This window comes from Anolis carolinensis, chromosome 4 (genome assembly GCF_035594765.1).
Source record: "Anolis carolinensis isolate JA03-04 chromosome 4, rAnoCar3.1.pri, whole genome shotgun sequence".
Taxonomy (NCBI): Eukaryota; Metazoa; Chordata; class Lepidosauria; order Squamata; family Dactyloidae; genus Anolis; species Anolis carolinensis.
In genome coordinates, this window is record NC_085844.1 from 36,359,231 (window position 1) to 36,385,981 (window position 26,751).

The following is a 26,751-nucleotide window of genomic DNA, read 5'->3' on the forward strand; positions in this document are numbered from 1 at the left end:
GGAGGATCAAGAGTAATAAATTTCTAGGTTCATTCTCTCAGGAGAAATTGACCATAGAGTAGCACTGGTGGACCTAAAGATTCCTAGAGAGAACATGTCAATCCAATCTGTGAATAATCAAATCTGCAAAAGTTAAAAGGGCAAATGTGGAGGGACGACTATACACAAAGGAAGAGGAGAAGCCTTTCCTTTGATTTTGTTCACACAGGGCTCAATGCAATGGAACTGTGGGAGTTGCATCCATGCATCCAATGGCGTACTTCAGCTCCCACCAGGCATGTAGCCGGAGGGGGGGGGGACGTTTGAGCGACTTCAGCCACCACAACCCCCTGAAATTCTCAGGGTGGTCTGCGAGAAGTCCTTACTGGTACTGTTATGTTTATTCATATCATGACCTGATCACCATGCTCAATATATCCCATGTGCATGGGGGTATTGGGATAACGATACAAAAGGTTTGCTAGGGTAGATCCTCTCTCACTCAGATTCAGCCCCCCCCCCCCCCCCCCCCACGAATCAAAATCCTGGCTACCGGCCTGGCTCCTACCATTCCTAACAGCTGGTAAGCTGGCTGGGATTTCTGCTACTTGAAGTCCAACACACCTGGAAGACTAAAGGTTGGGAACCACTGCTGGAGAATGAATGGCAGGTCTGTTGTCTTCTCTGCCAAAGCCTGCTGGATGCCTTACCAACCTATAGATCCCAAGATTCCACAACATAGAGCCCTGGAAGCTAAAGTAGTGTCAAACTGCATTCATTCTACAGGGTAGATGCACCCCCACTGGCAGGAAAACCTTTGCTTGTGTTGTTGAAGACTTTCATGGCCGGAATCACTGGGATGTTGTGAGTTTTGTATGGCCATGTTCCAGCAGCATTCTCTCCTGGCATTTCACCCACATCTATGGCAAGCATCCTCAGAGATTAAAGGGTCTGTTGGAAACTAGGCAAGTGGGGTTTATATATCTGTCAAAAGTCCCGGTTGGGAGAAAGAACTCATTTGTTGGAGGCAAGTGTGAATGTTACAATCGATCACCTTTATTAGCATTCAATGGCCTTGCAGGTTCAAAGCCTGTCTGCTTCCTGCCTGAGGAAAACCTTTGTTGGGAGGTGTTAGCTGGCCCAGATTTCTTGTCTGGAATCCGCCTGTTTTCTGAATGTTGTTCTTTATTTACTGTTCTGATTTTAGAGTTTTTAAAATACTAGTAGCCAGATTTGTTCATTTTCATGGTTTCTTCCTTTGTGTTGAAATTGTCCACATGCTTGTGGATGTCAATGGCTTTTCTGTGTAGTCTTGAATGAACTCTGAGTATCAAAAGCTCTCCCAATCTCGCCTTGGGCTGGTCTTGGGTTGTGTCCCTCGGGAGTCCCTAGTGGCCGATCCTGGCACTGCCCGCTCCAGGGCAGGGTTTCTATAGCAGCCCCGGGAGGCAACCCAGCAAACAGGGCAGAGGTTGAAGCAAGAGTTCTTCCAACTCGTTGTTTTGGCTGGGTAAGTGTCCCTGACGAATATGAATTATCTGCATTCAATATATATATGAAAATCAGATCGTAATTATTGGGTTCATTGCATGTTTCCTTTGCTTGTTAGCATGGTCGGGTTGTGTGTTTTCCTCTGTGTCCTTGTTCTTTGATGTAGTTTTGTATTTTGTTGTAGTAACTAGAATGTAGCTGTGAAGCTAATAATAATAATAATAATAATAATAATAATAATAATAATAATAATAATAAACCTTATTTATAACCTGCTTCCTTCTCCCCGAGGGGGCTCGGAGCGGTTCACATGGGAACCAAGCCTGATCAACAGATAATTAAATATAATTAAAACAATAACAGTAAAATAACATTCATAAAATATATAGCAAGCATCGGGACTGAACAGTTTGAGCATTAGGTAAAGGTTTCCCCTGACGTTAAGTCCAGTCATGTCTGACTCTGGGGGTTGGTGCTCATCTCCATTTCTAAGCCGAAGAGCCAGCATTGTCCGTAGACACCTCCAAGGTCATGTGGCCAGCATGACTGCATGGAGCGCCATTACCTTCCCACCAGAGCGGTACCTATTGATCTACTCACATTGACATGTTTTCGAACTGCTAGGTTGGCAGAATCTTACTTCTTTGTATTATTACTGCTTTTCTAATATCATAATTGGACGTTTAATTTTATATTATAGTTGCGATCACAAGAACACTCTTTAGGAATGCTTGACTCTGATCTATCTAGCTATCTGAGTGTTCTTGTAATCACAACTATAATAAGGACAAGAACAAGCCATGAGAGTAAAGACAAAGATCCACCCAGAGGAACAGTGTTCTTACCATACATCAAGGGAACCACTGACTGCATAGGGAAGCTGACGAAGAAACACAACCTTCTGGAAACTATCTACAGACCCACTAAGAATATCCAACAAATGCTACGTTCAGCAAAGGACAAGAGGGATCCTCTCACCTCTGCAGGAGTCTACTGTATCCCATGCAGCTGTGGGCAAGTCTACATAAGGATCACCTAACCAAGCATTGCCCAGACATGAATCAAGGAACATGGTAGGCACTGCAGGCTGATTCAGCCAGAGAAGTCAGCCATAGGAGAGCATTTGATGAACCAACCTGGACACAGCATATTATTTGAGAACATAGAAATGCTGGACCATTCTAACAGCCACCTTGTCAGGGTACACAGAGAAGCCATTGAAATCCACAAGCATGTGGACAATTTCAACAGAAAGGAGGAAACCATGAAAATTAACAAAATCTGGCTACCAGTATTTAAAAAACTCAAGAACCTGGACAGTAAATAAAAATCAACACTCTGAAAATGGGAATTCCAGACATAAAACAATCAGGGCCAGCTAACACCGCTCAACAAAGGATTTCCTCAGGCAGGAAGCAGCCAGGCTTTGAATCTACGTACAAGGCAATTAAATGCTAATCTAGGTGATCCATTGCAACATTCACACCTGCCTCAAACAGACAAAAGTTATTTCTCCCAACCTGGACTTTCCACAGATATATAAACCCCATTTGCTTAGTTTCCAACAGACCTCACACCTCTGAGGACGCCTGCCATAGATGTGGGCAAACCGTCAGGAGAGAATGCTTCTGGAACATGACCACACAGCCCAGAAAACTCACAGCAACCCACAACTATATTATATCTTGTAGCCATTTACTGGGAATAGGCTTCATTAATTTACTAGGATCTACTTCTGAGTAAGCATACACTAAATGTCCAGTGATGTGGCATGGATGCTAGTTCAGCGAGTCAACACACACACATCCAATTATCAAGATGGCGAAATTAGTATACTGACAGTAGGCTTATGATAAACACTTTGTGAGTGAACAAAATACACTTACAACATTTTGAGAAACCGCAAAGAATCTAACTTCTTCCAAAGGATTGCCATCAAAAGGTGTGTACCTGGTTTTAAGTGAGTATAAACTTAAAACTGTCATGAGATTTAAAAGAGGAACCACAGGCTGAGCGAACTAGTGGCACATTGTTCATGGCAGCATAATTAATATGTTCAAGAATTCTATCTGTCCTCCCTAGAAGGTACACAATGAGACAGAATACAACATCTAACATTATTTTGAACTCAAATTTTAAAATACCAAAATAAAACAGCTTTATCTCTGATCGGATTTATTTTTTTAATACAACCATGTATTTAATTTTTCAATGTCTTGTCTTATTTTATCTATATCAGGCATGGGCAAAGTTTGGCCCTCCAGGTGTTTTGGATTACAACTCCCACAATTTCTAGCAGCCTACTGGCTGTTAGGAATTGTGGGAGTTGTAGTCTAAAACACCTGAGGAGCTGAAGTTTGCCTATGCCTAATCTATGTATATCATGCCTTTTCCTTAAAATTGTGGTCCTTTACTTGTGGCATGAATACTGCCTTTATCAGTGCATCCTGAAGATTTTGTCTGAAATCCACAGATCCATGCAAAAGAAATCAGTTATTCATTCAAAGGGCTGTTAGATTTATTCCCCCTCTCCATTTCCTTTTTATTTAAATACTAGCTGTGCCTGGCCACGCGTTGCCTGTGTAGGTGTTTATTATTATTGTTGTTGTAGTGATTATGAAGGTTGGATAAGTTAGATGCTACTGTATTGTTTTTTGGAGGCCCAGTTTAGCACTGACTGGCCTCTCAGCCTCAGTGCCTGGCTGTTTCTTGCCTGTGATGGTGTTGATTCTTATTGTTGTTGTTGTTGTCATTGTTATTATTGTAATTGTTTTTTTGGAGGCCAAATGTGAATGTAGGGATTGGGGAGGTGGATAAGTTGTGTTGTCAAATGTTGTATTTGTTATAGTCACAATGCGTTGTTGTGAGTTTTGTGGGTCTGGATTGTGGTTTTGTGGTGTGGTTGTGTTGTTACAACTGAGAGGCAAGGCTTTTGTGTTGTGTTGCGAAGTTTTGTATTTCTGGGTCGTTTAGTTGTGTGCCAAGTTTTGTATTTCTGGGGCGTTTAGTTGTGTTGTTATAGTCACGATGCATTGTTGTGAGTTTTGTGGGTCCGGATTGTAGTTTTGTGGTGTGGTTGTGTTGTTACAACCGGGAGGCAAGGTTTTTGCATTGTGTTGTCAAGTTTTATATTTCTGGGGCGTTTAGTTGTGTACCAAGTTTCGTATTTCTGGGGCGTTTAGTTGTGTTGTTATAGTCACGATGCGTTGTTGTGAGTTTTATGGGTCAGGATTGTGGTTTTGTGGTGTGGTTGTGTTGTTACAACCTGGAGGGAAGGCTTTTGCATTGTGTTGCCAAGTTTCGTATTTGTGGGGCGTTTAGTTGTGTTGTTATAGTCACGATGCGTTGTTGTGAGTTTTGTGGGCGCTGTGTGGTTTTGTGGTGTGGTTGTGTTGTTATAACTGGAAGGCAAGGCTTTTGCATTGTGTTGGCAAGTTTTGTATTTCTGGGGCGTTTAGTTGTGTTGTTATCGCATGATGCGTTGTTGTGAGTTTTGTGGGTCTGGATTGTGGTTTTGTGGTGTGATTGTGTTGTTGTAACCTGGAGGCAAGCCTTTTGCATTGTGTTGCCAAATTTCGTATTTCTGGGATGTTTAGTTTTGTTGTTATAGTCACTGCGCAAACAACTTTATCATTATATATATATAGATTATGAATGAACTAGCTAACTTTGCTTTAGAAGAAGCCCCCAGTGGCGCAATGGGTTAAACCCTTGTGCCAGCAGAACTGATGAGGGTTAGAGGGTCGAATCTGGGGAAAGCGTGGATGAGCTCCCTCTGTCAGTCCCAATTCCCCATGCGGGAACATGAGAGCAGCCTCCCTCAGGATGGTAAAACATCAAACATCTGGGCGTCACCTGGGCAATGTCCTTGCAGACAGCCAATTCTCTCATACCAGAAGTGACTTGCAGTTTCTCAAGTCGCTCCTGACACACACACAAAAAAACAACAACAACAAAGCTTTTCTTTACAAATCAATAAGAAGGGCGTATTATAGACAGATTCAAAAATTTGATGATTATTATTTTATTATATACCCTGCTTTCTTCTCTTAAATGGGACTATATATGACTTATAACATATAGCAATTTAAAACTTAAAATATATGAATATTAAAATAGAGTTAAACCTCAAATTGTTAAAACAAAAATGCTTTGCCTCTTTTTTTTCTTCCAGGAACATGGACTCTCCTGGTTCAATTGAAGTAAAATACATAAAGAATTTGCAAAAACAAGTCTTTCTCTTGGAATGTGAAACATCATATCTATATCCTTTGACACTGATACCATATTATCACAAATCATTATCAAATCACTGGGTTAGATTTATTCCATTGCAGTCATTAACCATATATTTAGATAACTGCGTTCTGAAATACTGAAGGTTGATGACAATCCTGCCTTGCAAAATAGTCACTTTATGCTTAAAAGTCTTTCTCCTAGAATTTATTCAGTGAAATTGACCCATTGGGTGAATGGTGTCTGTTTAGCCTAAAAGTGCCATGTGAACAAGGATGGCCACTTCTAAATAAGAAGTAGCCCAGCTGTTCACACCGCCACAAAGTGTAGGCAAGGTTTTTTTTTAACACAAGGTTTTGGGGAAAAAAATTAAATATGGGAAAAGGCTGCAATTAGCAACTTTGTCCCTCATTAGGGTGAATGGATCCCATGTGTCAAGAGGGCATCACAGAGTCCATTCATTCCTTCACCAACTTATTTGGCCTGTATCAATGGGCCCTAAAGCACTCTTGGGAGATAGCCATTCAAACTCTGTTTTAAGGAACATACACAATATTCTGGAGTAGTCTGCTTCATTGTTGAACAGAATTTGCCAATAGTTCTCACTGATGTTTGGGTGGAACTTCCCTTTTTGTGATTTGAATCCATTGCTTTATATTGTATTCTCTGGACAGAAAAAAAAGCTTGCTCTCTTGTCTATATGTCATCCCATCATATATTTAAAGATGACTATAATATCTCCCCACAGTCTTCTCCAAGCTGAATACCCCTAGCTCCCTAAACCACTCCTTAAAGGGCATGGTTTCCAGATTATTTCCTTCTTGGTCATTCTGCTCTAGACACATTACAGCTTGTCAATGTCCTTCTTCGACTTTGGTGCCCAGAACAGACACCATATTCCAGATGAGGTATGAACAAAGTAGAGTGGGACTTGATTGGGATATCATTGTTGAGGGAGTAGTGAATAGGATAAATTTGTGAGGGTTGTATTTTATATTAATTGAGCAACACATGGGAAGGTGGAGCATTTGGCTCTTCCACTTCAAAACATCACACTTTTTAGTTCAGCTCTCCTGCCAATGAAGTCCCAAATGGGAGGCAAAGCTTATACGAAAAACCATCATTCTGTATTATTCTCTGAAATCAATAGCGTATGGGTTGCTATTTCTGTACTTGGATTAGGAGTAGGCATGTATTATGAATCGTTAGGGAAAGGAAACTGGTCTCCATGTGTTTATAGATGGTCTGAATTTATTCCTGTAAAGCCCAAAGCATTTTGGTCTGCACAGAAATTGATTGGCATTCTTCGGGGGCTACATTAAAAACAAAAACTAGTACATGTGTTAAGTTAAAAGCTTTTACAAAAGGATAGTAGTATGATGATGATGATGATGATGATGATGATGATGATGATGATGATGATGATGATGATGATGCATATCCAAAATACATTGGGTTTCTGGAAACATAAATTCAAACCATATGTTCAGCCTCCTTGAACATATGTGAAAAAAGTATAAGTGCATTGAAAGGTCTGTTGGTAACAGGAAATAAATACAAAGCTGACCTGAAAGTATGATGCCAACCCAAGGAATTTATTAAGGGGTAACCATGTTGGCATTCAGCATAATACAACAAAATTTAAAATCCACACAAAAATACATTTATTGGCCAGCTAAAATGCCCCAAAACACCATGCAAGCTTTTAACATTTTACTGCCTTCTTAATCAGGTAAAAGAGGAAAAAGGTGTCAATGACAGTCACAGGATCACATTTTGTATCAGATATTTCTGTTGTAGTTCAGTTATTTGGGAGGGACCTCAATGTAGGCAAAAGATCACTGACCCACCCTTCTCTGTCATGTGAGGACCAGGGGCAAAGGGCAATAAAAGGTAATAAAATTATTAGCAACTTAATTAGCAACTGAAAAGTAATTTGTCAAAAGTAACCACTAATCCAAGATTCTCCCATTTTGGACCTTGTAATGCAATGTCCCTCAGGAGGCTTGAGGTGCCTTCATGCAGCTGAAATTTTGTAGTAGGGTTTTAGGCTGAAAATTTAAGGACAGTTTAAATGTTTTCTATTTCAGTGATAACTATTTTGTGAAGGAGGTGTGTGTGCTTGTGCACAGGAAAAAAGAGTAATCAAATCACTCAGAACAAAGAGCTGTATATATCATGACACTTGCTGATGTGCTATTACAAACAGCCTCGATCATACACAAAACTATCTCATATGCAACAAAACACATTTGTGTGTATGTGTGTGCCCCTTGTGAAAAGAAACCTGGTTTGAGGCCACTTGCTCCCACAGCCAAATGTTTCTAAACATGTCTGCTGCAAAGAGAAATAAGAGTAACAAAACATGTTCCCAGCAAAGACGAATTGTGACCAGTTCTATGTGCTTCCAGCTTCAGAAACTGTAAAGCCCTTTCTCCCAACATCAGTTTGTCTGGGACAAGAAATATAGCTGTAAGCTTAGCTGGCAGCATAATAAATCTCTAGCAACCACAGCTTAGTCTTTCATATCTACTTTTCTTTAGGTATACTGAGAAATATCCTTTGAGGAATGAAGTGTCTCATTCCCTTTATGTTTTTCACAGTGACAGATTGAAGTCAATATCCCATTTGTCTATTTAGAGCAGGCCACCATATCCATTTATAATAGAATTATATTGGAGAACCAAAGTAAGAATCCCTTTATATTGTCTTCTGTATAAATATGTGAAGTATTATTTTTCTTTATCTTGTTCAAAGGATGTCTGAAAATTGGCACATCTGTGATATCTAGAACTGAAAAGAGCCAACGGCACCTTAAATCCTCGCCCACTTCAAAGATGTAAACATTGTCTGCTTTTCATTTCATTTCACTTGTTGCTATGGAAAGCCAACCAACAACAGTTATTCTGACTGGCTGTGTTCAGGCACTGAATAGTTCACATGTGTGAATCATGGAGACCATGATTTAACTGTAACCGTGGTCCTTCAAGTCATATGGAAACTTAGCCAACCCACTCTCCATCACTCTTTATATTCAACTGCTCTGAAGGGTTGGTAATGACACTCCCATGATGCAACATAAAAGGAACTGAGAGGAAGAGTGGGAGGCACTGCTTCTTAAACTGTGGCTCCTGACCCTAAACTGGGTACCTTTAGCTCAGTGTGGGGTCACAAAACATTTGGCAACAGTAAAGGGTTTCTGAGCACAAACTAGTGTTTTAGGCATTTGCACAAATCTGTTAGCAACTGTGCAGTGTTTACAGTGGACTCTACAGAAAATGCTTCAGCTGTACTCCTTAAAAAGTAAAATTTGTCTGTTTAGCAAGTCTTGCAAATGCTGATTTATTATCAGCAAATGTTTGATTTTTTTAACCTATTTTAAATACATACTTATATGCCTGGGTTCATGTAAACATTTCTCAGACCGAAAGAGGTTACGAGTGGGGGGAAAATGAAGAAGCTGTGGTCTAGAGGATAGGTTTAGGGTTGTTAGACTGAAAATGGATAGATCTCCTGTACCTTTAATAGTTGTGTAGAGAAGGAAATTTCATCAGGTGTTGCTTGTCACACAACCAGATAACAAGCAATACCTGTGGAAATTGCTGTTTAACCTAGGCTTAAATGCTGCTACTTACTGTTTAGATTTTGTCCCTGTCTTCTCCCCACTCCCTCCAGTTTATAAAAACTGGTTATGTATTATTCATTTTTGTACTCATTAGCACAGGTAAAAAGTATATGTAGGTAGCGTAAGGAAAGAGCTAATCTGTAGGCAATACAGCAGTGTTACTGTGAAAAATATTTTTCACACAAGAAATATCTTTCAGATATTTAAAGTTCCTTAATTGTTGCACCAGAGAAAAGGCTAGAAGAGTTACAAGTATCCAACCTAAAATTACTAAAGAGGCTTCAAAATTGCTGCAAAAAATGAAGGTAAATTTCTAAGTATTTACTAAATTCTCTTACACTGGAACTAATTTTGTGTTTAAACAGCTAGTAGTAAGTTCGTTCGTTCATCTTAATATTCAGGACTTCAATGCGCTTAATACATAGCCTTCTGAAACTATACTTTATCTTGTTGAGGGAAAGCAGTAGCAGCATGGAATAATTGAGACATTTTGAAAACAGCTAAAAAGTTGGATGATAGGGAGTTAACTGCAGCTGGCCCTTGCCAAACTGGGGGCACTTCCACACAGCTATATAAAATCCAAATTAAATTGGATTATCTGGCAGTGTGAACTCAGATAATCCAGTACAAAGCAGGTATTTTGGATTATCTGCCTTGATATTCTGGGTTATATGGCTATGGGGAAGGGCCCTAGGATGGTTTGAAAGTATGCCAACATAGTTGATGGTAAGGAATGTTGGCACAGCATTTCAACAATATCTGAAGGGCCACAAAATTCCCAACCTTGCTTCTTGAGTCACAGTAACACTAGACAAAGATTACAATAAATTAAATGCATTGACCTGAATAAAACAGTCTATAGATACATAAGCAAATCTTTATAGCACACACAATCACAATCCTGCATCAGTTTATACAAGATAGAGGAAGCATGATCCAGTTAGAGGCCCAGTCATCTGGCATTACTCAGAAACTCTGATAGATACTACATCAAGTTTCACTGCAGCAAACATACTTGCTTCAGCAATAGTTGAAATCATATAGATTTCTGAAACCTGATATATGTTACTGATCATGAGTTGAAGTATCATCTGTTTTTTCAGAGCTCCATCATGCTGAGAAATGAGGTACAGTGGCATTTGGTATCCATCGCAGTTCGGTTCCCTCTGTGGATACCAAAATCCATGGATACTCAAGTCCCAGGTTCCAACAGTGGACTTCTCTCTAGCAGAATGACAAAATGTAGGACAATCAGGGTATTGATAATATCTTGTCTCTAATGAAGATTGCAAACATGGTTTGGGGTGGGAAACCAGAGTCTGTTTTGTGGATGGAGGGAGGGAAAGTTTCTGTGGCAACTGTTGGCATAACTTGGTTTTAGTCCAATATTATACTGATACTCAGTTTTAATCTTGATAATTTTATTTGGCTTCAGCCACGCATGTAGCTCAGAGAGGAAGGGAATGAAGGTGTTGCAGTCCCAAATTAGAATTGTCCCCCCCATTAAAAATTTCTATCATTGGAGGGGATGAGGGCTTGAAAAATCATCCACGCCTAGAACTGTCATATTTGAGGTATTCATTCTCTTGGTAACTTTACCTGACCCTTTCCTTGAATGCCTAAACTGTATTTCTGAATGCTGAATTGTGTGTTTTTAGGAATATTACTGCAATGCTAGAAGTTTGGCAACTGAAGGAAATTTCCATTTGAGGGTTCAGAATTTGTATAGGGGGCAAGACCCTTATTTTGAACCCCCTATAGATCAATGTCAGCTTCATTCCTGGGCCTTCACCCCATGTGAGTGTACTGTATGATGTTAATTTATAATATATATTTTAAAGGAACTGGAAACTACAATAAACACAACACAAATAGAAATAGCAAAGAAAGAAGACAACTCCAGGATACTTGAAACTGAAGCACAAGCAATCCTTAGACATCTTCAAACATTGTCTGGTAATTAGAAAAAAAAAACAACCTCTTCCCTGGGATTATTGCACTAAAGATATTCTCATAAATATGAACAGAGCAATGGTTTTTTGTTTGTTTGTTTGTAAGACAATGGCATTTTTCTCCTGTGGAAAAAGACAGTCAGTGTATAGAAAGCATGTTGTCCTTTCTCTACACCATTTTGTACCCATATGTGATTCTACATAAGAATGATCCAACATGAATGCCGACTGTAGTTTTAAGTGACATAATAAAGTGCACAATATAAGATTTGCAAATTTCACAGAGAGCTTTGGTTTTCAATAATAGGGAATCAAGCAGGTGATTTGTTCACAAATAGTGAAAGAGCATGGAACAAGTATGTCATGTAAGAGACTCACATACATAAACAATCTGATACCCAAAGACCACTTGATGGATTAGGAGCCACAAATTAATTACTTTTCATCTATTCCTGTCTGTCCACAACTACAATTAGCCAGTGCCATCAATATTTTTATAATGAAATTCATGATCATCTCTATAATAATTTGCTGGAGACTGTTTACACAGAAGTAGTGTAGGTGAAACAGCAAACTTTATTGTTATGTTCATAGATAACCCAACACTGTCACATATGTGTGTGAAATTGAAGGAAGGACAAGAAAAATAGTTATTTTCATTGCATAATAGTTTTTTCAGGGGGAAAGGGCGTGCAGCCATTACACAAGGAAAAAAACTTTTTGTTACAAAAGAGCAATATTTCCATAAAACGATGTTGAAAACAACTTGAGAACATATCCAAGATTGTCCAGGAAACAATTTTGCATACTACAACATTTTAATCTTTCTTGTCCAAAGTTTCGGTGCCATTGGCATTGCTGTCATTATCTGATGCACTGCTCAGAAAAGATGATTCCAGTACATCATCTTCTGATCCATCCAGCACATGAGGGTGTTGCGACTATTATGTGATGCTGACTATTATGCAATGAAATACAGGATAGTTCAGATAATGCTAGCTTATAGCTTCATGTGCTCTTTCAGGATTTAGAGAAACTGAAAAGCTAAACACAAACGCTTTGTGTGACATAGCTATATACTGGTTTAATTTGTGGAGCTTCGTGATTAACAAGATACTGTAACCTTGCTGGAGATCTTGCTTGTTAAGCTACTCAGAATACTGTTTATTTTTATTTTATGCATAGGAGGGAGATTGAGTGTCACTTCAAAGTATCTAACAGCTTAATCCTTAGCTTATTTTAGCTGGAAATATGTTTTATGTTCACAAGGGCATCTTTCCTATTAAGGATATTTAGAACTGCAGCCTTAGAAACATTTTATAATATAATTCAGTTGAACAGTCAGTCTAATAAAAAGAACTGAAGTATGTAAGAAGATAATAAAAATTTAAATGTATATAGAGATCCTGCTTTGCAGATGCAAATGCTAAAGAAAAACTGGCATTAATGGAGGATGCTACAAAGCTGAAGAGACTGGCTGACATCAGTACCCAGGAAGTTTCAAATAAAGAAGCAGAACTGCTAAAAATTCAGCGAGAAGTACAGCAGACTATAAATGCAGTGAAGGAAAAAGAGCATGATGTCCAAATTTGGGAATCACAGGTGAGATGTTTCATAAAATGTGTTGAAAGATTTAGCAGGATGAATTGTTGCTGTATTTAGGCATATGCCAAGAGATACAACATTGGACCAGCTTTCAGCAGTAAAAAATAGAATTGGATGTTTCTGATTAGGCTTTTTTGTGTGTTAAATTTGCCAACAGAGTACACTTACAATATGACTCCTGTATTCACAAGGATTGGTGCTTTTTCCTTCCTCTAACCAAACATGTCTTTTCTAGGCATTCTCTAGGGACGTTATCACATTGGGATATAATCCAGTTATATCAGTATGCAACCCATTTTTAGGACTGGATACATACTGTATTGAAATGGGTTGCATGCTCTCCTCATCACACCTGATTATTACAATTCTTACCATTTGAAAATACTGCGTTTTGACCCATCACACCACGGAATGCTGGCTCCTTCCAATCCATTCAAAATACCCCCTACATCACTTATGACCTTTTTAAAGGTATCATTGCTGATGGGATGGATACAGATTTTCCTATCACACACAAAAACAGGGCTTTGACAACTGAAGAATCCATAGTCTTTTTTTAAAAAAAGATTAGAATTCCATCTGCAAGTAATCCGTTTCTGTGATGCTTTGCAGACAGATTCAGACATAATATCGACAGTATGGGGCAAATGTCATGTGATGGGACCCATTCAAAATCATTCTCAAACAGTCTCAGAAACAGAGTATGACCTAATGTGACAAGGTTGTAAGTGTTCCAGCATTACTCTATGGTGTGCTTTCACCAGAAGTTGACCATTGGCCATATTTACACTGACTATTTAATGCAATTCAAAACTAGCTGCAAACTGCAGATGACACACACCATGAAGGCACATTGCAGCACACTTTAAGGACTTTAACTAGACATAAGCAAAGTTGGGGGGATGTCCAGAAAACAGCTTTAATGTGCATCAGCAGGTTCCAATGTAAATCACATCTTGGGAAATTCAGTTTGAGGCTCAGATGTTGATTACACAAACCACAGAGCATGAATGCACATTAAGGGTTTTCTTTAGTGCATTTATGTGGGAGTTTGTTGTCTGGCAGTTTGAAGCTAGCTTTGAACTGCATTAAATGGACGGTTAAGATGGGAACTCAGAGTAAACATTTCTACATCCTCCAACATGACTCTGTGATATACTTCCACCAGAATTCATGAATGGTTTGGTTACTTTTAAAACAGACAAGACCACTTTATCCTTGATAAGAGCATGGCATGAAATTTGACAAAAATCTACTCAGAATGCCTGAAGTTACCCTACAAAGATATCTTTAGACATAACTAAAAATGGCTTCAGTCAAGAAACAACATTTTCATTGCGTTTTAAACAGTTGCATCTTAATAAGACCCCCTGGGTATGGCAGAACTCATGTTGGATCCTGGAAAACTGGAAATTAATCAGCAAAGAAATTAAAATAATATTCAAGTAAAGAACAAAATAGTGATGTAGGGTGAAAGGCAGGGCTACTTTTCTATTTCCGAAAAATCAGCTAGTGCTGCATGAATACTGCAGTAGTGTAGTAGCAAACCATGAGGGTGAATGGTTTTCCCAGCTGCTTTTTTCTCCCTTAAGTGCTTGAATTACTGCAGGCAGCAAGGCAGCATCTGTGTGCTTCTCTTAATGGAGCATTATACCTAACAGCCTATGGGTACCCAGCAGTCACATTCCATAATGGAAAATACTGATTCCTTATAGGTAATAGTCTTCACACATGTTTTGCTGAAGCAGGTCAAAATGCAATTTCTCCCATCCCACTGCATCAGTGTTCATCCAAGGACCACTTTTGGTGCCAAAGGAAGTGAGTATCCAGAACCAAGGTTTCAGATGGTTGCCTACAACTATACGTAGGATTATTTCAAGAAACCAGGAATGGGCACATCTCACTTTCTTCCCCATTTGAATTTGAAAAATCAAAATCAGAACTAAACTGAGACAAAATTCTCACTCATTCTTTCAGAAAACTGGCAAATCACAAGATTTTTCCAGAGGCAAAAGATAAATAGATCTAGCACCAGGAAAATGCAGTATCTTGTAACAGATGTACAGCCTGGGAGGCAGCCATCCGAACTCTGCAGAGCCAATGAATAATGACAATCTGTTTATTGTGCAATAAACCGGTCACGGAAGAGACTCAGAGCAGGACAGTCTCGCTCACTAGAAGAGGCATTAATGATACTTTTCAGAACAGTTATAAAACAGGGGAGAAAGGAATGTCTAGCATTCACTTATTCAGTGTTTTCAACAGCTTCAGCAGCAGATTCAGCAACACCAAGATATGGAGCAGAAACTTACAAAAAGCAGATCAGAATATATACAGCTGCAGGCACTACTCCATCAGCTAGAAGAGAAATTCCTGACCAGTTCCCAGTCCACTCAACAGCAGATAGCTAAAGAACTTCGGTAGGAATATGAATATTGTCTCCTTTAATGGTCAGAATTATTGTGTATAAAAATGTACGCTACACCCTTAAAACTGGGAGTAACATCCACTGTCTGAAACTTTCAGATACACTTTTTAAATATTAGGGCCAACATTTTCTGCTGTTTGTACATAAGCCGTATTTAAAATTATCCACATGTAGTGAAGAAGCTGAAAAATTAAAGCAAGCCCTCAAGGAAATGGGACTTTCAACTGATGAAGACAAATACTTGCGGAACAAGATGGCAGAAGATTGTGGGCATCTGACAAGAGAAAATAGTCTCCTCCAGGCTCAAGTGCTGAAAGCCACAAAGCAACTCAATAGAGTAAGTTTATCTATCCTTATCCTCAATTTCTATCTTGGAAAAAAGAAGCAGCTACTGGCACATTCCATTACAATTTGTTTTAGTTTGCAAAGAAGAGTTTGGTATCATTAACCGCTAGAAAACTGCATGTATATATCTCAAAGTATAACATGTTTGAATAATCTTGTCTGTTCCTGCATGCAGGGGGGTTGGGCTGGATGGCCCTTGTAGTCTCTTTCAACTCTATGATCTTGGTGAAATTACTTTAGCTATACTATAGAATCAAAAACATTTAATAACACGTCAAAGCCATACAGATCCTGGGACATGTAATTCTGACACTTTTACTGGAACTCTTACCATGGCAAAGGCTGGCATCATAGCAACTTTTCCCTAATAGTCATAGCATGGCTTATAAACTGAGAACAATGGCACAATCTCAGTTTCCCCTTGAATAAAAGAAGGGTTATTGCACGTAAGTCTAGAGTCTGTTACATGTCAATTTAGATTCAAGGGCATAAATTGGCAACTGATTTATGCCTCTGTCAGTGTTTTGAACAAACTACTGCTTGGACAGCAGCAGCTAAATGTAATAAATCGGAGGAAGCAACTCGTACACAAAGCATTTCCATAACAGTAGTCCCCTTGAATGCAACCCCCTTTTGTATGAGTACATTTCCAAGGTGGAACTTAATCTGTGTCCAGTTTGGTACATGTGTTGAAATGGCTGCACACATTTTTTTCGCCCTGGAAGCAGCTCAGGATGGAAGAATGCTAAGGAAGAGCCAAACGAGTATTCGAAAATGATTACAAATGAGAGTATTATATATCCAGACTCTCAAGGATGGATATATAATATCCCATATTGGCCAGAGGTAAATAGAAGGAACTGTACAGAAATGACATAGAAGCTATCTGCAAAAATCTATATAACGTGGTATTTATGTCACGGAGATACTGCTCCCTGAACGCTTGGTGCATCATTAGACCTCTGTAAATTGTATGCCCCATGTATTTGAAATTACTTACCCACTGAAGTGTAACTTGCTACTTCCTTTTGCCCAAAAAAACTATGCATCTCTATGCACAGCATGCTCTCGCCTTCTCACAACAAAAGGCACCAGAACTATGTAGCAGAGCAGGCTAAAGACCTTGTAAAACAACTCTGATAATTCCACAACATTGGGCCATGGTAGTTAAAGTGGAGCCAAACTGCATTAATTCTACAGTGTAGATACATCCTTAGTTATAAGCAGCTGATAACACTTCAAAGCTGAAAGAGAGAGCAAATGTTATAGCAATTGCATGAGAAGAAGGAAAGGGTAGATGAGGGGGTGGTAAATAGCACAAAGGCCAGGATGGCTATCATGTTCTTCAGATATTATTTACATAACTGATTTTGCTAATGTACAGTTTCACAAAAATACTACAGGAGAGACAGCTGAGAGAAGAGGAGAGTAGCTCCTATTCAAGAGAGGTCTCTGAAATGGCTTCAGGAAGAGAGAGAGAACGGAAACTAGAGATGGAGCTCACCTACTTGAAGGCATTACTACAGGATGAAAAGCAGAAAAATTGTAAAGCACAGGATAAGGTTATCACATATTTTTATACTTTACGTTATGGATTTTTGCAAGCTTCTAAAGTAGCACTATTTCTTATTTTTAATTTTTAATTACCATGCAAGGATTCAGCAGCTGCATTATGGCAGAGTACCAGGGCCTCACTGCTTGGTAGGAGACCACCCCTAGGACAGCCCATTTGCCCACATCATCAATTTGATTCAACGCAAGTGGTTCTGATAGTTTCCATCCCATGTGTTTTTTGGTGTTTTCTCCGGTTATATCCCGGTTCGAATCCCAAAAATGATATCTGACCGCCTTTCCTCCCTCCCTTTTTTGGACTTTTTCAGACATTTTCCTAACAGGAAGCCCCCCTGCAGCGTAGGATGGGTTCCATCCCACATCATTCCCTCAATGGATTCTAAGTGTTTAGAAAGTGAAGGGGAGGGGAAGCATGGAATAAAGTCCTTTCTGATGGTTCACTTTACACAAACTTTGTTTCATGCACACATTTATTGAAAATATTGTACACAATTAAAATGTATATGAAGTGTGTATGAAACAAAAATGAATGCTGTGTTTAGACTTCGGCCTTATCTCCAAGCTATCCCGTTATGTAAAAATATACAAAACCAAGTATACCAAAATCCAAAATAAACAAATCACAAACCCTTCTAGTCCTATGCATTTCAGATAAGGGATTCTCAAAAAAGACACTTGTGGTTTTTTCTGATTAAGTCAGCTACATCCAAAAGTCTTAGTAGCCAGTCTTTGCCTGTTGATAATCTTTTATCTCTAAGCATACAATGGTCTTGTTGCTGTGGTCATGTACCTTAGTAATTTGCCATCTTTCTTCCTCATTTGATTCTCCATTAATATGAGTAAATATAATTTGGGTTTCATTTGAAAATTAACTCTCAAAATTTTTGCATCTAACTGCAGAATTTTTTGGCCACTCAAGTCCATCACATGTGATGAAAGTATCCTGCCTGCTGTTCACAGTTCTAACATACGTTAGAATCACCAAATTTTAAGACCTTGACATGTCACCCATCTTTTATCATTATTTGATTTTTATAAAATGCTTCCCACGCATAACAGCATTTTAAAAATTATGACTACTGCTTTACTAGTAAAATAAATGCTTCACTAATTAAAGACATTGGTAATAGGTACTTCATCTGCAGCAAGAAAGAAGGTCTGTGGATCAAAATGGACAGTTGCTTCAGGCAGAACTAACAAATTTAGAAGAAAGACACGCTGCAATTCAACTGGAAAATTCTAAGCTACACACAGAAAAAACTGTTTTGGTAGAACATATTTCTCATTTACATGAACAGGTACCTGTTTACTTTTCGATCAGCATCTGTTTTTGTCTAAGTTTATCAATGCACATCTAGTTTTCCATTCAGCACATGGTTTTCACATGTGAAACTAGATATTTAGGACATACAAATAGGATATGATGATGGCTGTATAGAGGCAAAACTAGCCATGTGAAATGTGGGATTATGATTTAAAGTGGCACTAGCCATGCAGAGTGGATGAGATTGTGATGCACAGGAAGTAGTGTTTTCATTTATGGAATCTATAAAGCTGTGGTGTGGTATTATAGAGCCACTATTTCTAATGAAACGTAACTGTCAAGCTGAAGATACTCCCACAAGAGCCCCAAGTATACTAATCCAGTTTTGTTTCATTTAACTTGGCGAGAACAAGATGTGAAAATAATTCGGTCCTGACTTGTTTATTCAGTTGAGCCCAAGTCTGCATCCTTCACACAGAAAATCACTTTTGAAATTAATTCAAGTCTCCGAGACAAAAGGGGAGTCTCCGAGGCAAAAGAGGAATAAATATTGCAGTAGACAAATATCTCCAAGTATGCCTAAAATGATGATTCAGAGTCCAGAGAGAAGTTTCATAGAGCAGCTAGGCACATGGAGTTTTACTACAGCAAAGCTATTTGTAGTGTTTTGTAACTTATAGACTGTAAGGCTTCTTCACTGATGGAGTAGTTCTCTGGCAATTACAGGGGAGGGTGGTTGAAGGTCCAAATCCCCATTAGGGTTACAATTTACACTATAGAATTAATGTAATTGGTTACCACTTTATTTGCCATGGCTCAATGAATTTGTATTTTGGTGAGGCACCAGGATCTTTGGCTGAAAAAGCTAGACACCTTGTAAAACATCAACTTCCTTGATTCCATAGCATTGAGCATGGCAGTTAAAATGGTGCCAAACCACATTCGTTCTGCAGTGTAGATTCATGCCCAGCTTTTAATCTGACAAATGTGCTCCCTCTATTATATACATACATACATTCCCAAGGCTGAGAAGCTAAAAGCTCTTGGGAAAATAAAGTAGATGCATAATTTCTACCAGTTGAAAATACCTACCCTATTTTTATTGCACTCTGCAACTACTACTGTAAGTAAACACTTGGAGGGGGGAACCATACTGGTGAGCAAAAGCAAAGTGTTGGTACTCATGTTAAGAACAAATGTATTGTTGCATTATGCTCATGTGAGATGGAGTCCATATTTCAGATGTATAAAATCTACTGACATGTTCCTCTAGCATTTGAAAGGATCTGCCACAATAAGCCCAAGTATTTAAGATACAAATTCCTCTTAGATGTTGGGGGAAGCCCTACACAGTTCAGGACCCACCTACCTTTGTGACCGTATTTCCCCTTATGAACCTGCACAGTCTCTTCGTTCATCGGGGGAGGCCCTCCTCTCGATCCCACCACCCTCGCAATCGTGGTTGGTGGGGACGAGGGAGAGGGCCTTCTCCATCATGGCCCCCCAGCTCTGGAACTCTCTCCCCAGGGATATTAGGCAGGCCCCTACCCTCCTTATCTTCCAGAAGAGCCTGAAAACATGGCTCTTCCAACAGGCTTTTAGTGGCCGATTTCCTTAGTTTGGGATCACCCTGTAGTCTATTTTATTTTATAGTATTTTTACTCCTTAGCCGTACATTGTATCTAGGTTCGCCTTCTCCAGCACTTTAACGGGATAGTCTCTGGTACCTACCTCTCTCCTAATATGCATCGTACACTATTCACACTTTTCTGGCCCACTCCTCTTTTAGGAGCCAACCCAGGTTTTAACCAAAGTATGTTTATTGTTTATTGGTATATGTGATTTTATCTGTTTTTGATTTGTTTTCGACTGTTGAGTTTTATATTGTTTGTTGCCTGGCCCTGGCCCCATGTAAGTCACCCCGAGTCCCCTCAGGGAGATGGGGCAGGGTATAAAAATAAAATAATAATAATAATAATAATAATAATAATAATAATAATAATAATAATTATTATTATTATTATTATTATGTCTTCTGGAAAGGAAGCTTTATGTAGGTCTTGCATGGAGCCAGTAATTATTGCTTTCTTCTGCTATGAGTATTACTGTTTACTTACTTATGAACAGTAAATTATTATGCTGGGTACTGAATCCCAATGCCCTGCAGCATACATTAAAAGATTTTACCAGGCATCAATCACAAACATTCAGTTTTATTGCTGCAATTGAAAGGATGTTCTTCTTTAAAGAAACAATGTGACTACTATGTCGCCTTCACCATATTTCCTTTTGTAATCTTACTCATCAGACAAATGTTATACCGTATTTATATACAGTCAGCCAAATATGAAGACTCTTTTTTATTTCCTTTGTAACAGTTTTATTGCAGTATTTAGAATTAACACACCTTTTTCAATTACCCAGATTGCTGAAAAGGAAAAGGACATGAATTTTCTGCAAAGCCAAGTTAACTGTTTGTCCAGTGACCTCAACCATTTGAAGTCTCAAGTTAATGTGGCATCTGTACTGCAGAGAGAAAATGGAAAGAGTCCTCCCCATGTTTCAACAGCAAAACATGCATCGATGAACTAACCTCAGGAAGCAGTTGTCTATCTGTTCACCTACTATAAGAACATCTCTTTTCAAATGTTTCCTCAAATGAATAAATTACATTTTGTTCATCATAGACTTCCTCTGGGTCTTAGAGCTAGGACTACATCTTAAAAAGCTCATATCACAAGATAAGTTAAAATTAAGTTCTTTGTTGCAGGAAAACTCCTTAAAAAAAAGAAGAGAGGCACTGATGTATCCTGAGCTTTTCAGAGGCTGACTTTTAAGCCCTTTAGGTTGTACATGAACAAATATTCATCAAATGAAATATCACGTTAGTCAGCATACATTAAAGAATGGGGTTTGCATGACATCCTAAGTGACATCAAAAATTTTCAAAAATCATAGTCAGGTTAATAATCCCCTCCCACTTTGAGGAATTGGTAAGTAAGATGAAACTATTGAAAACTTAGTGGCAGTTTGATTTCTTTTTAAAAATTCAAAGGCATTTTTTTCACAGTATCATCATAGAAAAGAATGCCCGCCCCCCTCCCAAAAAAAGGCACATGCCAGATTTGGGAGTCACGCTACTTCTTTGCAAAATATCACAATTGTCGCCAATTCAGTTTTATGCTGTATTTTAAAGAAGTGATTTATAGCAAATTTTCCATTTATTTCAAAAAGTGAAAAGCTTTTGTCAAGCATTTGATATGTGGCATTGCTATAGCAGCATGCAGAGAAAGAAAGCATGGAAGACGTATTTTGGCCGCATTTTTTTTTCAAAAGTTGATTCACTACTTCTCTTTTTGACCACAAGCAAAAGTTGGGTAGTGGTATTTACAGTACTACTTAGTGGCCATCAGTGTATTCATTGTGTCTTCTAATGGACAAATACAAACAAGATTTCATAGTGCATTGCAAAATCACATAACTTTAAAACATAAATTTGGGAAGTTGTGTAGGCTAACTTTAAACACGGTCAGGTTTCCCAAGTGGGCGGGCCTCCTTTGCAAGAAAAGCAAGATAATAACAAAAATGATTAGGTGTTTAACCTAAGACCTAACCAAGATAGTTAATTTTGTACAAAATCAGAACCAGAAATATTTGGAGAACCGAACTTAATCAGTTTCTAAATAAACGTTAAAACGATGTTTGGTTTGCTTGATGAAATAGACTTAAAGAATGCAAAAACTGCTGTCTTGGTTCATAAACAATAACTTTTCTGAAAATGCAGAATGAACAAAATGCCTGCTAGTGGACTTCATATCAAACATTTTACTTAATGAAAAGAAAAATCTAATGAACACTAGCACAGATATCTTGGCTATTCATGATTTGTTTGTATATTCCTAACATCTATACTGATAATGCTCATAGATAGCATGTTTTGAAACAAGCAACAACTACAAAAAGGTAACACTGAGACATACTATTTAAAATACCAAGGTTGACCAGAGATTTTATCCATTATCATTAGAAGAAATGTTTGAGAGTGTGTCTGCTCAACTTTTCTCCCCTCCCACAAAATAACCCAAATAAAAAGCACAACAATTCTGTAGTGTACCAAGTGTATATTTCAATTTACTGTATGCAATCTAACAACAAATTTGGTCATAATTTACCAGATATACATAAATGATTTAAGTAGCAAAAGGAGATTCGTTTTCAAGAGAATAAGTAAAATACATTAAGAATGTAAAGCCAGGTCCAGTTTAAGCATTAAGTGAGTAGTATGTTCTAATAAAGCAGATTTAGGTGGATTTCGGACATATATATATAGGTATATATATGCACGTAGATCTACCAATTGTAAACTATTTTAAGGGGAATAAATGGGATCGAAGAATCTTCATACTATAACTTACATATTCACAGAGCAGAACATTTACTTAACGTTTAAAATACTTCCCATTCATATTATCTTTGCCCACTATTTTCTACTTTGGACCCACCAGAATTACACATTACTCATTTCAGTCTAGAACGAGAATAAGATGTATTCAGTTTTTTAAAAAAACAAAACCCAAGAACTATCCATCTGTCAGGTTTACAGTGATGTGGAATCTACCAATGAAGGATTTGGATAGAAAAGGTTATACAATTTAATACCCATATTATGCAACTGCTGTTTCACTCTGCAGAAACAGTGTCTAACATCAATTCATTGTTGTACTGAAATAAGGGATAATAAAGCTGTCTCTTTAAATATATTTATATATATATCAACTTTGAACAGATGGAGCACCATTTAGATTCTATCTGTCAAAGCAATTAAGTTTACCACACAACTACCATAATTTAGTTCTCAGATATAAAATAGGAAAATATACTCATTTTAAAGTTAACAAACTCAAATATGGTGACCCCTTAACTTATAATACAGTACTATCACACTGGCCTAGCTATGTGTTATGGTAAATGCTGTGCATATTTATTCATTGTGACATAGTAATATAGTGAATGCAGTGTCTAAAATTCAGGTAGCTCACTTGCATTCAGACTAGATGAAGCTGAGAATTCTAAGCATAAAAAGGTGCAATACCCTCCCTTCCCTCAGAAAAAAGGCCTGAAATCATTGGTACAATATAACAAGTTTAGAAAAGATTTATGGCTACAAAAATTCAAGTTTCAACATCTCATCCAAAAACAGAAGCAAAGAGCATTGGGGATAAATAGCTCTAGCAGTTATACTAACATTAAAAAAAAGTTCCAGCAAATTAAGCTGCCAAGTTAAATGTAGTTTGTTTGGTATATAAAAGAACCCCCAAAATAGGAGAGAAGCAAAGGTTCATTTTGTGTTTCTTTAATGAAGAGCAGTGGGGCACAAAAGACAGCCTCATGTCTAATTTTCCAAATAATAAAACTAGACAAAAGCAAATAAATTGGGTTGAACGATTTTAAACCAGAAGAAGCCAATTACATTTTTTTTATTGTACCCTTCCTCAGATTCTATGACTCTAAGCTTTGTGATGGACTGAGGTATACAGTAGTGAATAAAAACGATAGCCAATACGAATAGTGCTAACAAAACATAAATTAAAAGAAGGGCAGCCATGCCAAAAAGTGTCTAATATAAAGTTAAGTAACAAGGAGAAAAATTCTTTCATTCCAATCACAATCCTCCTTGCAGTTTTAAGTCATTATTGTATATTTGGTGAACGAGTGAGCTTTTTGAAAATTCAAGATACTAAAGCCAAGATAGTACATTAAATATCAATGATTAAGTTCTCCAGGACTGTTTGTCCAAATCACATCTTGATACTGATAAGTGATATAGAGCCATACTATCAAGATATTTGGACCATTGAGGGGAAGGCAAGGGAGGTTTAAGGAAAAAATGAGCCACTAGCCCAAATTAGCCACATTTGTTCTATGATTGGAATCAAGGGAGCCATCTCCAAAGATTGCAATTTGCTTCATTCATGTTACAGGACACATGAACGTATAATACAAACACAGTTAATACTATGTTTGATTAAAACCCAAATAGCTATATCCTATAAATAATAAAAAATACATTTTCTTTTGATAATTGACTGTAGATGTGAGGACTCTATAATTCAATCAAATGGCTGTATGCTTTACAGTCCTGTGCAAATATCTTTTAAAAAATTAATAATCCTTTTTTTCTTTTTTTGCTATAAGGCTTTGACTCTACTATTTTCACAGCAACATAACTTCCATACAGCCTGTACCATATTTTCCAAGCCTTCAGTCAAAAATTCAGTATGGTCAGTCTATATGACGTCAAGATAAAGCATCCTCTAAAACCAAGCCCCCTCAGTCCTCCAAAGGCACACAGACTTCCCCAGATTCATCCCATCGAGTCTGGTCATTCTGTTCTTCCACATCATCGGGCAGCTCTTCATCAGCATCGCCCACTTCATTTTCTTCAAACTCTTCATCTCTAGGAAAATCTGTGTCCTGTACCTGGTCGACTCCTTCTTGCCCTCCTGGCTGAGATTTATCTGCACAGTCAACACAAACACCGTAACGTCGAGATCCATGTCTTATTCCAACACTGGCTGCTAACATGAAAATCTTCTTACACACCATACATTTGTACTTTTTATCTTTTTTGTGAACCTGCACAAGAGAAGATAATTATTAAATCAGTTTTTTCACATCTCTTAAATCTCTGAATTATTTTGGCTATTACTCTTAATATAAAACGTAATTGCGACAAAATTTTATCTTTGTCTACATCTCTTTGAAAACCTAAAACTGGAGCCAGGGACCTAAATCCAAGTGCTAGTCCCAACAAGAACAAATCAACTGTGTAAATGAGTACTTGGCAAGTCAACACTTACGTAAATTCTACAAATTCACAACTGGATCAAAGGCACTGTGTCTGATCCTGAGTACGGTTTTTCCTAAATGGTTAGAAACACATGATTTTTGTTTTATAATTTGTATACCTGGGCTCTGTCTTGAGCTAAAGAAAGATTTACAGCCAATATTTAAGCCTCATATTTCTTAATGATGACCTGCATTACACGTATGGACCAAGCTTTATAACAGACCTGCACAATGTAGCAGTAGATCGGGACCAAAATTAAAATAGGCTATACTTCTTTTGGTCTGCAGATAGGCTGTTAGCACCTCACCAAACTACAACTCCTAGGACTCCATAGCATTGAGCCATGGCAATTGAAGTGTTGCCAAACTACATTAATTATACAGCGTAGATGAACTGTGTGGCTTTGAACTGTACTAAAATGGTTAGTCTTCCGGAATAAAGCTCTCAAGCAGCAGATTTGTACTTAATTTAGCATTCTCAACTTTGGCAGTTTCCTCCCTTCCAAGAGTGGCTATTTCTAGATTCTGCGTAGAAGCAACCTCCTGCACTAAAATCTGCCTCTTGGAGCAAGTGGAGGTGGTGGCTGATGGTGGCTCTACCTTCTCTCCACTTCACGTGGTTCGGCTCAGCAGCTGAGCAAAGCATCCAGAGTCAAGGCTGTTGTGGCCTTGACTCTGGGGCAAGTCTGCTGACTCTCTCAGTTTGTGGCTTCCCTGTTGCTGCAGCTGCTGCTCCCTCCAAAGCCTCCTGCTCCCCAAAGGGCACTCCAGCCTCTACATGGATACCTCCTGGGCTAAGAAAAAGTAGCTGCAGCAGGGGAACCAGTGAAAGTGGCAATCCCTTTGTGCAGCCCCCAATATGATAGAGACATCATAGGCCACCTGGGTCTGCAGTACAAGTATGGTCCACTGAAATGGTATAATAGCCCTGCAGAAATGCTCTGCTTGTTCTATTCATCTATTCTTGATGAGACTTGCAACTGGATTTTAGTCCATAGTTCCAGTTCTGTGTTTTCAAAAAGACAAATAACAAAGCTAAAATGTTGAAATATTTACCTTTTGTATTAGAATAGTCAAATCAAAGCATGCTGAACAATCTGTATACTCTTTTAATTTATTCTGCAAACACAAATATATACCTAGGGTCTGTTTGAGCAATGAAGAATTTTATTTTAAATGCATATTCTCAAAATCATACACCACACAGAAATTTCTCTCAGTGGCATTCTGCTTTGAATTTTCAGTGGAAAAATTGATAAAGATATTGCTTATATTGATCGAGTTGTCACTTTCCAAGAAACTTCCCTCCTAAAAGTTGACTCTTCTGTACTCAACTTTTCTTCTGAAAACACTATTAAATCCATTTTCTATTAAGAAGAAGAGGAGGAGACGGAGGAGGAGGAGG

At 38.2% G+C, this 26,751-nt stretch overlaps 2 protein-coding genes across 2 annotated transcripts in view; one reads left to right on the top strand and one right to left on the bottom strand.

Moving 5' to 3' along the window:
• The first annotated feature begins 1,420 nt into the window (after positions 1 to 1,420).
• On the top strand, positions 1,421 to 21,615 carry LOC103278500 (trichohyalin). Its single transcript, XM_016992835.2, has 10 exons — positions 1,421 to 1,489; positions 5,645 to 5,734; positions 9,558 to 9,636; positions 10,990 to 11,128; positions 12,701 to 12,885; positions 15,154 to 15,308; positions 15,491 to 15,653; positions 17,065 to 17,223; positions 18,364 to 18,531; positions 20,922 to 21,615. The coding sequence occupies exons 2-10, from the start codon at positions 5,649 to 5,651 to the stop codon at positions 21,087 to 21,089; spliced, it is 1,302 nt and encodes a 433-aa protein (XP_016848324.2). The 5' UTR covers positions 1,421 to 1,489; positions 5,645 to 5,648; the 3' UTR covers positions 21,090 to 21,615.
• Positions 20,854 to 26,751, bottom strand: part of zbtb10 (zinc finger and BTB domain containing 10) — a 36,320-nt gene continuing 30,422 nt past the window's right edge. The window contains exon 5 of the mRNA XM_062980236.1: positions 20,854 to 25,133. Coding sequence (XP_062836306.1) covers positions 24,828 to 25,133 — 306 coding nt within the window. The 3' untranslated portion in view covers positions 20,854 to 24,827. The remainder of the gene's footprint in view (positions 25,134 to 26,751) is intronic.

Excerpts from the sequence above, each read along its gene's own strand:
- LOC103278500 (XM_016992835.2), top strand. The coding sequence starts at position 5,649 with ATGGACTCTCCTGGTTCAATTGAAGTAAAATACATAAAGAATTTGCAA. Across the intron at positions 9,637-10,989 it reads AATTGCTGCAAAAAATGAAG|GAATATTACTGCAATGCTAG; the intron begins GTAAATTTCTAA and ends GTGTGTTTTTAG. Across the intron at positions 17,224-18,363 it reads ATTGTAAAGCACAGGATAAG|GTACTTCATCTGCAGCAAGA; the intron begins GTTATCACATAT and ends CATTGGTAATAG.